The sequence below is a fragment of the Vipera berus genome, assembly GCF_964194415.1.
Source record: "Vipera berus genome assembly, chromosome: 4".
Classification (NCBI taxonomy): Eukaryota; Metazoa; Chordata; class Lepidosauria; order Squamata; family Viperidae; genus Vipera; species Vipera berus.
The window spans coordinates 97,292,928-97,308,628 of NC_138206.1; the positions used below are offsets into that span (position 1 = coordinate 97,292,928).

At 36.7% G+C, this 15,701-nt stretch overlaps 1 protein-coding gene across 2 annotated transcripts in view; it reads left to right on the plus strand.

Annotated features, from left to right (window-relative positions):
* Positions 1-15,701, plus strand: part of FARP1 (FERM, ARH/RhoGEF and pleckstrin domain protein 1) — a 162,913-nt gene that overhangs the window by 96,794 nt on the left and 50,418 nt on the right. For both annotated transcript variants that reach the window (XM_081326826.1, XM_081326827.1), the window contains exons 6-13: positions 1,003-1,100; positions 3,438-3,552; positions 4,060-4,207; positions 4,459-4,554; positions 6,419-6,582; positions 10,074-10,142; positions 11,141-11,216; positions 12,523-12,763. In XM_081326826.1, the coding sequence (XP_081182952.1) occupies positions 1,003-1,100; positions 3,438-3,552; positions 4,060-4,207; positions 4,459-4,554; positions 6,419-6,582; positions 10,074-10,142; positions 11,141-11,216; positions 12,523-12,763 (1,007 nt within the window). The remainder of the gene's footprint in view (positions 1-1,002; positions 1,101-3,437; positions 3,553-4,059; positions 4,208-4,458; positions 4,555-6,418; positions 6,583-10,073; positions 10,143-11,140; positions 11,217-12,522; positions 12,764-15,701) is intronic.

Sequence of the window (15,701 nt, forward strand, 5' to 3'; positions counted from 1 at the left end):
TTATCAGCACTTGCTAATATTATAATTTAATCCATAATTGTTTATTTTATATTGCTGTTACCCAGCATGCTAGATTAGTCACTGGCATCTGAAGAGTAGTTAATTGGGAAATATTGCTCTTACCTATATGCATTCACTGAGGATTTTATCCCCACTGATTTTTTCTGTCCCTTTTCCTACCCCTAATTTCTCATGTTTTAAGTAGCCTTCTGCTGAATAATGTCTGTCCACAGCTGTGTCCCTTCTCTCTCTGCATAGAGAAATCAGCAGAGCTTGAAAGATGGCAGGGAGATTTCCTATTCCTCTCAAAATCAATAGAGTGATTGTACTAAGATATTCCTTGCCGAATCTTTGGATCTTGGGACATCTTTCAAAGAAAATACTAAGTCAAATGGTTAATAACAATGAAAAGACAGTTTTTTTCATGATGCAGAAATGAAACTTGTACTTCATCATTGACTGAAATATCTGGTAGTATTTTCCCCTCCTCTAATAGGGCTAAATTGATGGTCACCATAGTGAAATTAATAATCTAGGGTGCTTATAATTTATAAAAACATTTTGTGAAATTTGTTGTGCAAAAAATGTTTTGGTTATAGTTAGTTCTTGTAAGGATAAATTAGTGTTATATGAACAATATGCACCTTCGGAATTACAAATAATAACATAAAAATTAAATATTTAGAAATGGTAACTTTAAAAAAGTTTACACAAAAAATGGGGAGAGGCTTGACTGGACACCACAAATATTCTAATAGTGTCAGCAGTGAGACTCCCATAAAGAAGATATTTCAAGGTGCTAGAACCAAAAAGATACAGGCACACTTTATATGTAAATAATGTATCAGGTTCTCAGAGAAAGACCCCACCTGATAATCCTAACGTATGGGCAGGTTGTTCATCCCAAATAAACTTGTTAAGTAAGGGATGTGTAAACATTTTGATTTTATGAACACTCCATAAAAGCATTAGTAATATTTTCTTTTTTATGTGCCTTTTCAGGTACTTATTTGCATTGCAAGTTAAACAGGATTTAGCACAAGGAAGACTAACCTGTAATGACACTAGTGCTGCTCTTTTAATATCACATATTGTACAGTGTAAGTAAAGCTTTTTCATCTTTTACCTTCTGCATTTTGAACAGTGTGATATTAGGCAACATTTTCTATAGATTACAAAGCTGAAAATAAAACTGTTCCCAGAAGTTTATTTTTTTCTTTCCTATATTCTTGTATCTCAGATACTATGCAATATTTACCTAAAATATTTGTACAGTCGTAGTTCCACAATGTCTGTGTTTAGAGGGGGAAAACTAGCAATTTCTAATAAACTGTTACCTTGTTTATTTTCAGAGTTACATTTGTTGACATTCTAAAATCACTGACTTTATCGCCATAACATTAAGGGCTGAAGCTATAAAAGTGGGACTACACTCAATCCTTAAAAATAGGATGTGAAATAACAATGGGGGAATGTATAACTCCCTTAGCCAAATCCCAGCTTTTTCTTATGGGTACTCACTTATATTTTGAAAACGAATTGTTGTTTCATTCTTCTCTCTGAAGTGGTCCGAAAAATTAGTTGCTTTGGATTTAGATATGCAAGTGTAAGCCCAAACAGGAGCTTCTGGAAATAATCAAATGAAAAACATTTCAGTGTTTTTGGCAAAAGATCTCTGTTGTATTATAAAATAGAATTTTAGATTAATTTCATTGTCTGAATGTAGATCAGATGGCTGCTACAAATAGAATCAGCACAGCTACTGTGTATGTATGTGATTTTTTTGAAGCCCATAACAATAGATGACATGAAACACCTGACGAGAGTGAGGTGATAAACAAAATATGGGCTTGCGCAGAAATGGACAAGTTAACTTTGGAAATAAAAAATAAAGATCAGTCAGAGTATTATAAAATTTGGAACAAGTTTTACCTATGGTGGGAACAGAAAGGAAGGACTTAATAGAGATATACAAGATGTTGAACTTGAATAATATTAGAATAAGGTGAATGATAAGATCGAATATTGTATAATTGTATATAAATGATATGTATATAAAATGTATATAACATACAAAAAACGATGTAAGACAAGAAGGTATGTTAGACCGATTACACCATGTCCAAAGTTTTTAAATATTTTAAATAATAAAATTTGTATTAAAAAAATAGATGACATGCTGAAATAGTATGCTAAAGAAAACTGTGATTTCATTTTCCAAGTCTCCATATTCCAAGTATCCCAATCCATGAAGAGCTTTGAATTGACACATGGAGATCCATCCTCCTTTTCTAAGAATTTTAAAACTTTGGAGATCAATTCTATTGGGATTAATGAAACAAAGTAAAAAATAAACTACATGAGGTGCTGGGAATAAAAATCCTCCTACAAAAGAACCAGTAATTCTCCAGTTTCACTGAAAATGTAAAGGATGAAGAACAATGTTGGTCTAATCATCTAAGCAATCTGAAACTCAAGACTTTGGATATTTTAGAAAGTAATCTTGCTTTTCAGAATGACATTAGCAACAGAATTGGCTTTCAAAACATGGTTCTGGTTGGCAAGAGGATTTCACCTATTATGCATGTTTGGTATCATATTTATTGACAGATTTTATCTATGATAGATTTTATCAGATTTTATCTATTGTACCTGTCTGATATATTTATTAGTTATGCATGCAAATTAAAATATTTCTCAATTACATAACATGGTACCATTCTTAAAAAATCCTACATACCTATGATAATTTTATCAATGAACAAAGAGGATTTAAATATCTGACGGCATTTGATTTCCATAAACACATGATCAAACGATATTCTTTTTTATGTAGAAAACATTGTCTATTTAAATTTCTCTATTGTTTGTAAGCTTACCAATCCATAATGATGTGAATTTCCCAAAAGATTTCCCTTTATAATAATTGTTGGTCTACATTAAATCAAGCCTTGTGTGGTGTCTAAGATAACAGGTTAACCACTGTTAGTTAGTATTTATACTAAGAGTTTCAAATGGAAATCTTCAAGATGTGTCTTAATCATATCTGATGATATCCACTGAAACGCTAAATGTTGTAAGAAATCAGAAGGACATGGGGCATTATGGTGGTTATGGTGTATGTGTATGTTTGTGTGTGTGTGTGTGTTTGTCCGTGTCCATTTGAAACAAGTAGTAATAGGTGTAGATTTTTTTTATTTCCTAAATTCATGACAACTGCAGTTGCCCAGTATTTTATCTATGTGTTTTCACACCTTCACATGAAAAATACATTGTGCCATTTTGAGAATAAAAATTGAACACTCTGGAGGGACTACCTGTTGAACTAACTGCAATATATTGCTAATGTTCGTAGAATCAGGATGATTTATATCTTCTAGTGGAAGTCTCCTCTCCAAATCTAGATTTTTATTCATTGAGTATTTTTTTCCCTTTAGCTGAAATTGGAGATTTTGATGAAACCGTTGATCATGAACACTTAGCAAAAAACAAATATATACCTCAACAAGAAGCTTTAGAAGACAAAATAATGGAATTTCATCATAATCATATGTAAGTATATTGTACTTAAGCATGACTATTGGAATGACAATGATATGCTTAATACAGTAGGAAACGTATAAAGGATATTTTTTATTTTAATTATAAAATAAGTCTGAGAAATATAAAAGGATGGTGGAGGAGATCTGAATATGATGATATATCAAGTAGGGAGATTAATACAAAATATTTGCATTATTGATGGAAGAACCTTTTTTTAAAGTTAGAGATTAGTATCTCCCAAATTTGGAAGAAGCATTAGGTTGCTTTGCAGAGGAGCAGGAAGACAAAGTGATTATGCTTCTGGTTTATTGCTCTTATATATGAAACTCTCAGCTCTGTTAAATGGTATATTCTAGTGGATACTGTACTAACTAGACAATATGACTTATAAAGTTATTTTCTGTCTTACAATGAATAACAGAGCTTATTTGAGGCGGAAACAATATTTCCTTGAAAAGCCAGGTTCTTCAAAACTACTTTCATTTAACCTTGTGAAATGCATTATAACTCCTTCAGTGGTCAGACACCAGCAGAGTCCGATTTCCAGCTGCTTGAAATTGCCCGTCGTTTGGAAATGTATGGAATGCGGTTGCATCCAGCTAAGGACAGAGAAGGAACTAAGATCAATCTAGGAGTAGCTCATACAGGCATTCTGGTGTTTCAGGTGCGTAAGTGGCTCTACTTTGCAATCCAAATTGCAAACAACAAAGGTTGGATTGTTGATCTCTCCAGATCATAAATCACTGGTAAAATTTGTGGTAGAAGTAAGATAAGCCATGTCTTTGTTAATTTGGCTTGGTTAACAAGATCCAATAGCCATCTACAAGGGGATTTTTTATTCTTTTTTGTTTGATATGGGACAGTAATGCAAACTGACTACCAAATACCTTTTTTTACTTCATTATGTATTATTAGGGTTACACGAAGATAAATGCATTCAACTGGTCTAAAGTTCGAAAACTCAGCTTTAAGAGGAAGCGTTTTCTTATTAAACTACGGCCAGATGTAAATGTAAGTCTCTGAAACGGCAGACTCTCTGGGGATTTTAGTAATTTAGGATACTTTTCATTACTTCCTTAAATTAAGTCCTTATTTATTCCTGGCATATTTCTGTGCCCCACGTTTCTCTCCAGATCACAAAGGTGCAAGGCAAGAGTAACTTTAAAAAGCACTGTTTTCCAGGTCAACTTTCTGCCTTCCAGCTGCTATTTCACCCTGGCAACGCTCATTATGCCCATGTCCAGTTCATTCTCTAGCACAAGGCAGAAATAACAATCTGACTCCCAATTGAAAAGCATATATTTTTCTCATAAAGGACAATAGAATGCCTATTTCACAGGTGAGAAACTGTTAATAGTGCAGAAAAATACACAAGCAAAGCAACACACAACCTTCATTTTTAAAAATGTGATTGTCCTTCAGAATAAGCACAACACAGAACAAAAGCCAATGTAATCCTAAATTGCATTAACAGAGGGATTCAATCAAGGTCACATGAGGTACTAATACCACTTTATAAAGCCTTAGTAAGACCACACCTAAAATACTGTAACCAGTTTTGGTCTCCACACTATAAAAAAGATGTTGAGACTCTGGAGAGAGTGCAGAGAAGAGCAACAAGGATGATTAGGGGACTGGAGGCTAAAACATATGAAGAATGGTTACAGGAACTGGGCATGGCTAATCTAGTGAAGAGAAGGTCCAGGGGAGACATGTTAACAGTGCTCTAATATTTGAGGGGCTGTCACAGAGAGGAGGGGGTCAAGCTATTTTCCAAAGCACCTGAAAGCCAGACAAGGAATAACAGATGGAAACTGATCAAGGAGAGATTCAACCTGGAAATAAGGAGAAATTTCCTGACAGTAAGAACAATCAACCAGTGGAGCAGACTGTCTTCAAATGTTGTTGGTGCTTCATCACTGGAGGCTTTCAAGAAGAAACTGGACTGCTATCTGTCAGAAATGTGTAGGGACTCCTGCTTGGGCAGGGGGTTGGACTAGATAACCTACAAGGTCCCTTTCAACTCTGTTTATTCTATTCTGTTCTGTTCTTCCATTCCATTCTATTCCATTCGCAATTACCTCACAGGTGGGGAAAAAACCTATGCCACACAAACTCACAACAAAGCAAACTACAGAAATACATTAGCTACACAATCACATACAACTAATCCCAGGCACCTAAGAGGAATATTCCTTGTCTTCCTTCCAAGAAGCATGCATGGCCTTAAAATGCAAGAAAAAAAATATGAACAAAATAAAGCTAGGCACCAGTCTTTAAAAAAACTGCAATAAATGAAATACACAACACACATAAACACAAGGCCAAACGTATAGATGCAAAATAGTCCTTTATTGCTGCTGGGGTTTGGGGAGAATCTAACAAAAGAAGTTGAGATAGAACAAATTTAGAATTGACAAAAATAGTAGTAATGTCTTCACACCTCTGCAAAACTGCATCAGGGGAAAGCATTGCTTACAAAGCATTGCTTTAAAGAAATGAAAATGGTCATGTTAACATTGTTGGGCTTTGCCCAAAATATTCCTTTAAAATTCACATGTCAGGAAAATTCTTGTCTATTCTGCTTTTCACCTAAAAGAATAACGAATAATATATTATTTCATCTGGGTCTTGTCTGGATGCTATCTACACTTAGAAGGAAAACAAGCATAGATCCAAAGAATCAGTCTCATAACACATAATTATAAAGGTTTTCATCTTCATTGCAGACAAAATATATTCCATCTTCAAGTAAACCAGATAGCCAAAGGGAAAATGCTTATTTCAAAAGAAAAAAAAACCTCTCTCTCTCTCTTTGATATGTTTTTATTCCTTTTCTTTTTCCAATACTAAACCTAGTTTAATTATTTTTCAGAGTAACTTCCAGGACACATTGGAATTTCTAATGGCTAGTCGGGATTTGTGCAAGGCGTTTTGGAAAATTTGTGTAGAACACCATGCCTTCTTCAGGCTGTTCGAGGAACCCAAACCCAAACCCAAACCTGTTCTTTTTACCAGAGGTTCATCTTTTAGGTTCAGGTAGGATTTTGTTTTCCATTACCATAATCATGAAAAATGCTCTTTCCCAACAACCTATGTTAAATTTTAATATTCAAACTAACTTTTCCCCAATTTGACTTAAATCTACTAGGACTGCTACAGGTTACCAGATTCATAAACTCTTTCAGAGTTTTTCCAGAGCAAAATGAAACCACAGTGGCAATACCAACTGGAATTTCCATCACTGTGACACTTGTATAAAACACAACATCACATGACTGCCCCACTTAGCAATGACAATTCCAGAGCTTCCAGTTGCCATTGTTAAGCAAATCCCACACTGTGAGTAAATGAGGGTGTCATGTGGTTGCCATTTGCTTCCCCATTGACTTTGCTTATAGGGACTTAGCAAAGAACATCACAACTGGCAGCCACATGACCATAGGAAGTTCTGATGGCCAGAACTTCAAGGACCATTGTAAGTATCACTTGTTTAATGCCATTGTAAATTTGAATGGTTTCTGAACAAGTGCTTGTTAAATAGGTATACAGGTGAAACTCGAAAAATTAGAATATTGTGCAAAAGTTCATTTATTTCAGTAATGCAACTTAAAAGGGGAAACTAATATATGAGATAGACTCATTACATGCAAAGCAAGATAGTTCAAGCTGTGATTTGTCATAATGGTGATGATTATGGCTTACAGCTCATGAAAACCCCAAATCCACAATCTCAGAAAATTAGAATATTGTGAATAGGTGCAATATTCTAGGCTCAAAGTGTCCCACTCTAACCAGCTAATTAAGCCATAACACCTGCAAAGGGTTCCTGAGCCTTTAAATGGTCTCTCAGTCTGGTTCAGTAGGAATCACAATCATGGGGAAGACTGCTGACCTGACAGTTGTGCAGAAAACCATCATTGACACCCTCCATAAGGAGGGAAAGCCTCAAAAGGTAATTGCAAAAGAAGTTGGATATTCCCAAAGTGCTGTATCAAAGCACATTAATAGAAAGTTATGTGGAAGGGAAAAGTGTGGAAGAAAAAGGTGCACAAGCAGCAGGGATGACTGCAGTCTGGAGAGCATTGTCAGGAAAAGGCCATTCAAAAGTGTTGGGGACTTTCACAAGGAGCAGACTGAGGCTGGAGTCAGTGCCACCACACACAGACGGATCCTGGACATGGGCTTCAAATGTTGTATTCCTCTTGTTAAGCCGCTCCTGAACAACAAACAACGTCAGAAGCGTCTTACCTGGGCTAAAGAAAAACAGACCTGGTCTGTTGCTCAGTGGTCCAAAGTCCTCTTTTCTGATGAGAGCAACTTTTGCATCTCATTTGGAAACCAAGGACCCAGAGTCTGGAGGAAGAATGGAGAGGCACACACTGCAAGATGCTTGAAGTCCAGTGTGAAGTTTCCACAGTCTGTGTTGATTTGGGGAGCCATGTCATCTGCTGGTGTTGGTCCACTGTGCTTCATTAAGTCCAGGGTCAACACAGCCGTCTACCAGGAGATTTTGGAGCACTTCATGCTTCCTTCCACAGATGAGCTTTATGGGGATGCTGACTTCATTTTCCAGCAGGACTTGGCACCTGCCCACACTGCCAAAAGCACCAAAACCTGGTTCAATGACCGTGAGATTACTGTGCTTGCTTGGCCAGCAAACTTGCCTGACCTGAACCCCATAGAGAATCTATGGGGCATTGCCAAGAGAAAGATGAGAGACATGAGACCGAACAATGCAGAAGAGCTGAAGGCCGCTATTGAAGCATCCTGGTCTTCCATAACACCTCAGCAGTGCCACAGGCTGATAGCTTCCATGCCACGCCGCATTGAGGCAGTAATTGCTGCAAAAGGGGCCCAAACAAAGTACTGAATACATATGCATGCTTATACTTTTCAGAGGGCCGATATTGTTCTATGTACACTCCTTGTTTTATTGATTGCATGTAATATTCTAATTTTCTGAGATTGTGGATTTGGGGTTTTCATGAGCTGTACTCCATAATCATCACAATTATGACAAATCACGGCTTGAACTATCTTGCTTTGCATGTAATGAGTCTATCTCATATATTAGTTTCCCCTTTTAAGTTTCATTACTGCAATAAATGAACTTTTACACGATATTCTAATTTTTCGAGTTTCACCTGTATTGTACATACGGATAAATTGAGAATTTTAGGAGCCAAAATAGACCCCCAATTGGATTCAGCTTGTTCATGAATATATATGGCAATACCTTTCATAAATGCTTGTACACGCCATATATATTTGCATGTAAGCTCATCCATGACTAAGCAGACCCACAAAGTACCATGGAAAAAAATGTGATGAGCTTATCCATAGGCGGTTGCATTTTTCATGGTATTTTGGTTAAAAAATTGAGGGTCAGTTTATCCATAAATGGATTTATATGTGAGCATATGTATTACGTCATGATGTTATCACAGAAATATGGTAATTATGTGCCTGCATAGTGAAGTTTGATGTAAGAATGCAAGTTTTAACATTTGTACTAATGTCATGATGCGCATTCCATCTTTGTCCCGCTTCGCAAGCACCTGGATACCAGTAGATGTGCAGATGCCTCTCTCTGCCTCATTAAATCCATGGTGATAACAAACCTTTTCTTGGGGTAATTAGCAGAATAATAAATAAATAAATAATAACTGTAAGACTACTGGAATTTACAATATATAGTACTGTTACCAATCTCAGTATTTTTTGCAATATTTAGTTTTTGTTTTCTCTGTCTTCTTAGAAAGTTTATGAGCTCTCTCGGGATGTAGCCAAAGGATTGCATTTAATATTAAGGCACTCAGTTGTTGCCAGTGCCTACAAATAATATAATTAATATTTGAGCCTCTTAAAGATCATAAAACCAGTAGACTTTCTAATATTATTTTTAGAGTAGTTGACTTAACAGCACAGAGGCTATTTTCAGAGCCATAAGTAGAACGATAACAATGCATACTGCACTTTTCATCCATTTTTTTTCTGACATCAGCTACTGCCCATAGGTAAAGGGACACGGTGGCTCAGTGGGTTAGGACGCTGAGCTTGTCGATCAGAACGTCGGCAGTTTGGCGGGTCAAACCCCAAGTGCCGCATAACAGAGTTGACTGCCTGTTACTCGTCCCAGCTTCTGCCAACCTAGCAGTTCGAAAGCACGTAAAAAATGCAAGTAGAAAAATAGGGACCACTACGGTGGGAAGGTAACAGCGTTCCGTGCACCTTTGGCATCTAGTCATGCCGGCCACATGATCACGGAGATGTTCTCGGAGAAGCGCTGGCTCTTCGGCTTTGAAACGGAGATGAGCACCGGCCCCTAGAGTCGGAAACTACTAGCACGCATGTGCGGGGGAACCTTTACCTTTACCTTTACTGCCCATAAGAAAACAAAATGCAGTAAGAACATATAGGAATAAACCCCCAAAACAATGTTATTAGTTATTAATTTTCTGTTTTTTATAATTGTTTCTTTCTCTCCCTCCTTCCCTTTCTCTCCCTCCCTCCTTCCTTCCCCTTAGTGGCCGAACTCAGAAGCAAGTCCTTGACTATGTTAAAGAAGGAGGACATAAAAAAGTGCAATTTGAGAGGTTTGAGATACTTTTGATGATGGTGACGGTGATGATGATGATATATCATTTGTTTTTAAGATCTTTCCCTTGTTCAGGATTTTTCTTAATTAGCCACATGATAGTTGGCAGTTGGGATAAAAGGCAGTTGGGATAAGAGGCAGTTGGGATAAAAGTTGGTTGCACGTTTGGTGAAAGAAAAGCAGCCATGAATGCAGGAAAAGCAAAGTGTTGCGTATTTTTCCCCATCCAAAAGCCTTTAGCTACTTGCTCTTCTAGCCGAAATAGTGGTATTTTGACTCTGAGAACATTTGTTCAGTGACTAACTGTATTGCTCTTTGTCCCCTTTGAGTAAATAGTTCCAACTTGCCAGCTCCTGCATGTTATCTTTTTATTAGAATCACCTCTTCTGAAGCTTTCAGCCAGCTTAGTGCTTCTGCTGGGAGAGCTCTGACTTGGCTGACAGAGAATTACGCTAAGAGCAGAAGAGGTTTTCTGTCCAAAGAAGGTAGCTCTGATGACAGATGTTCCAAAACAGTCTTTGGATTATACTGTTACTAATGTTTAATGTTTTTCTGCTTTAAAAAAAATCAATTTATCTACTAGTGGTGAAATGTTAGACAATAGTAGAGTGGGTTTTGGCATGCCATTGCCAGATCTATTTCCAAAGCCCTCTGTAACATGATGAGTTAAATCTTGATTTTAGCAACAGGTTTTACATTCTGAGTCAGATTTTGGAATCAGAGGTCCTCCTTTCCTTAAGTTTTTGAAATATATTAGTGAAGTATATATATCTCACCATAATGACACCCCCCCACATACGCATCCCAAAAGCAATATGTTTATTTGGGGTTTTTGTTTTCCATAATTACTACAAGAGTTAATGAAGGAGTTGGCTGCAAACATTTTTAATTTTTAATTAATTTTGTTGGTTAATTTTATAGTCCGCCTTTCTTCCAAAAGCTCAAGGCAAACAACCGTGACTGTCCCTGCTTCAGTGGCACTTTTTCTCTCCACAGAAAACACAGCAAGATCCATTCTGTTAGGAGTCTGACTCCAAAATCTACAGAGCAACTTTCCATGGTGCCAAAACAAGTCAGTTATTTTTCATGCTTTTGCTAACTAAAAATCCAAATGCTGCTTTGTTTTTTGTTGTGTATTGTTATTTAAGGAGTGCAAACAAATTGCTTGAATGGGAATGCTGCTGAATAAATGGAAAATGCAAACAGACAGAAAGAATTTAACTTCAACAAGAGCTTTACCATACTGAAACTGAGTATTTAGCAAATTCACGCAAATCTGGGAGTTCTAACGGGGGTGTGGCATTGTTTGTAAGGACAAAGAACAAGAGGAGATATAGACACATTCCCAAAGGAAGTTGACCAAAATCAATCTTGAAGAATTGTTTAAACAAATGAGGTCTAAATAAATACAGTTGAAACATTGTGTACAAAGTAATGTAAATGCTTGGAAATGGATGTTGGGGAAAGAATAGATCAAAAGGATAATAAAAATGTCAAGAATAAGCAATGATGACAAATTAAACGAAAGAGAAAGTATGTCAATCTGTTCACTAATAAGAGGATGTGCCATTGCTCAGAGACTAAGCAACAGTGATGAGATACTGTAAGTCAGGGGTCTTCAAACTTGGCCCTTTTATGACTTGTGGACTTCAACTCCCAGAATTCCTCAGCCAGTGTGCCTGGCTGAGGAATTCTGGGAGTTGAAGTCCACAAGTCATAAAAGGGTCAAGTTTGAAGACCCCTGCTGTAAGTGAAACACACACTTATTTTTACCTCTCTATCTTCAGCTCTTCTTAAGTCGTTGCGACCATGGCAGATAATAGGAGTGTGAGCTCAAGACTCCCTCACTTTTAAAACAGAACAAATGATCGCTGAATCTCGTCCTCTTAAATCCTTCCTTTCCCTTTCCCTCTCCTACTCTCAACCCCAGTTCATTCTTTTCTGTGCCATGCAATTTTATGGAAGTGGGTTTTTTTTGTTATGGTATTGCTTTTGGCATCTTCATGGAAGGGTTTAATTTGAACTGGGATAGATTGAGTCATTTGCTGTATTGGAATTTTCTGTCAGTGTTTTCAGATCAGGGGTGTCAAACTGCTGGCCCGCGGGCCGGATGCATCATAGCAAAACCGCGCCTCACCCCATTGCCGGCAATGGCAAAAAAGTCACGATACGTTGCAACATGTCACGTGACGTTGCAAGTTTGACACCCCTGCGCTAGGTGTAATATCCAAGGTGGTTTTAATGGGGGGGCAGCTGAAAATAAAGAGTTTCTTATACTGAAGAGAGTCCTATTTATGTTGAATTTGTAAAACAGTTGCTATAAAGATTGATGATAATTTATTGCCTCCTGTATCACATTTCTTCCTTTCTCTTTCCAGAGTTCTAGTTTTACCTATGGAGATGGTGCTGATTCCCTGGTTGTGCAAAGCTGCCAACAGGGAAAGGAATTAAATATTTCAGTGGAAGATGGTGGACCACACACAATTTCTTCCCAGAAAAAAAGCCCTAAGGAAGGCCAGGGGATAGATGGTACTACAATGGCAACGATGGAGGAGGAAGAGGAGGTCGTAAAGGACAGGTCACAGTTCAGCAGATCTCAGACACAGCAGCCAAGCACAGGTCCTGCATCCAGAGCTACTCATGGCAGTAGCACATCAATACCTTTTATTGACTGCAGTGATGTAGATAGCGAGTACGATCTCCTCAGAGGGCAAATGAGTCAGTCACATTCCCAAACAAATGACAATTATGAGGGTGATTTGACCAGTGGAGTCCATGTTGATTGTAGGGGTGAATATCATAAAAATAGGTACAAGGAATCCTCTACCTCCCCTATAAAGGCATTCTACAAGGTCATGGAAGACTGCACTGATAACAGCTCTGGTAATATGTCCTTTTCTCTTGGTCAGAATCTCAGATTCCCACAGCATAGTACACTGGTTGAAGAAATGTTTAATGGCCCAGATATCCGTAGTCCACTGGCTACTCCCTTGCATTCAAGCAGCAAAAGATCAAGTCCCCTCATGAGTATTGGCAGTCCAGGTACTCAAATCCCTGAAGAATGTAGGGCAAAGAGGAAAAATAATGATGGACATACTTTTAGCTACCATAATTATACCAGGTTTTCCCCAGTTTTGCAAAGACCCCCATTGCAAAGATTTAAGAATGCTTGTAACAAATCTGAAACAGATCCATTTATTTTGAGCCAAGGATCTTCAACTCCAGCTCAAGAATATACAGCAGAGGGGTTTTGTAAAAGGCAAATGGTTAAAATGGTCCCTTTAGAAGGCAAAAGTATGGCAAATGGTATGCCAGCAACTGCACCATCAAAACAAAGTCCCATCATGCAATCCTTGTATGCCAGGGGTATGTCTACTATACAAATGATGGAAGGGTCTACAAGCAGTGGAACAGAGTCTAGTGACTCTGATTCAGAAATGTTTAATCCTTTCACACAGCCTCTTGTATTTAGTAATCCCATAGTACTGAGTTCGTCTTTAGGGTCTAGAAATAAGTATCTCTCTAGCAGTCTTCAGTTAAGTAAAGAAGCTGAAGATGACGAAGAGGGTGCTCATGTCCTCAGTTGTTGAGATTCTTGGACAGTCTTTCTAAGAAGAGCTAAGGAATATCCAGTCAAATCACTGTTGGAGTAGCTTTCCACAGCTTAGCATTTACAGCTTATATTCTGTCTCAATAAGAGACTAACTATATGAACTTTAACTGGGAATTGTCCAAGTTATAAGAGGATACCTGCTGTTATTTAATTATCAAGAAAAAAAAACATTGACCTTTAACATTTAGAATGATATTAATGAGATGATAGATGAAGAATTTGATATGGTAGTTTAAAGTGGTTTACAATAAAATATAATGGTGGCATATTTGTTTTTGAAAGAGAAGCTAATCTTGGCAGTAGATTTTTCATTAAGAAAAAGGACTTATTGCTATAAATGGCGCACTTAATGAAGTCTAAGCAGGATAAACAGAAAGAAATGACTTGCAGATCAGTAATGTTGGTTCTTATTTAGAAATAGCTTACTACTTTTCTCATTAGGATTTATCCCTGAGTAGATGTGTTTAGGGCTGCAGCCACTGCTGTTTTTGAAACAGCATAATGTTATATAAATAAATATTTCTCTCGTACTGAGGGGAACTTACTGTTCAGTGCCTCTATTTCAAGTTTTATACTGTAGTCAAAATGAAAGAAATTTGATATTTAAGCAAGTACTTTTTACAAGGTTTGATTATGCATTTTTATAAGAACTAATGCAATGTATTACCCATCAGCATTATATATCAGACATATTTGAAGTATTACAAATGTCAGATTTTTATTTTAAACATCTAACATTTCTGTTTGGATATACTGAAGTAACAGAAAAGAGAAAAAAACTGGGATTTTAAAAATGGAATCCTGGAGCAATTATTTGAAAAGCCTCATGGTTTCTAGAAGAATTTTAGAATTCTAGAATGTTGTTATAAAATTAAACTCGGCACAATTGATTCTGCAAAGTTCTCAGCAATAGTTAAGCCATTCAGATGGGAATTAAAACATGAAACTAATTTTCACACATATATTCTCAGCTGAGTGAGGAACGATATGAACCACATGTGTACAGCTTCTGTATACATGCTATATATACGTAATCCAACTTTTTCAAGAGAAAAAGTCACTATCCTATGTCTAGTCAGCATAACGGCTTGCATGCTTACATATTTGTCAAGGCATAAAATATTTCAAATCACATTTAATGATTTAAGAAGAGGGAGCATAAACATTCAGGAGTTCATTAAATGAACAGTATTTTAACTGAATTCTTGCATTTAGAGGAACTTCCTTGATATAAAAATTTATGCCCAGGCAAAATAAAATGTTTATTACCTGTCCTTAGCATTGTTATGTAATGTGTTTTTGTGGGTAACACTGAAAGAAAAGCATCAGAAATAAGAAATGGAATTAGCAAATTTTTGCTGCATGTAGTTGATTCTATATAAGTTTCAGAATTGTTTTAAAAGCAGAGCTTTAATGGCTTCCTGGGTTTATAGAACAACCACAGGAAATGTTGGTAACTATTTCTGAAGCCTTCAAAAAGAAATAGTAAATCTGTATAAATATTTGGATTGAACTCAGTATGTAGATGCCAAATGTGGTAATGATTTAACTCTTCTTATGAGAGGCAACTTTTTGCACTAAATGAGCCTTCTCCAAAATTCACCAATCTCTTTTTGGACTTCAGTTTATATGTTTCAGCTAATATAAGAAAAAATGACATCTTGTAAGCAAAATTATCTCTGTAATTATGCAGGCTGACTGGAAACTGAAAATTTCAGATTTATGTAAAAATCTCAAAGGATTACCTTTTAATTTTTTTTTACCAACTTGCTGTCCAGCTTTGGGAATTTAGGCATATACATAGGAACAGTTAATGTGCTCAGACTTAATTATGTTCTCTTTTTCTACCCTAGTAACTGCTTAATATGGGTTACAGACCTTATAGGCATACAGTTCAGATACTTGTTTTGGCAGTAGATAACAAGAAAATAGATAGGCAAATCT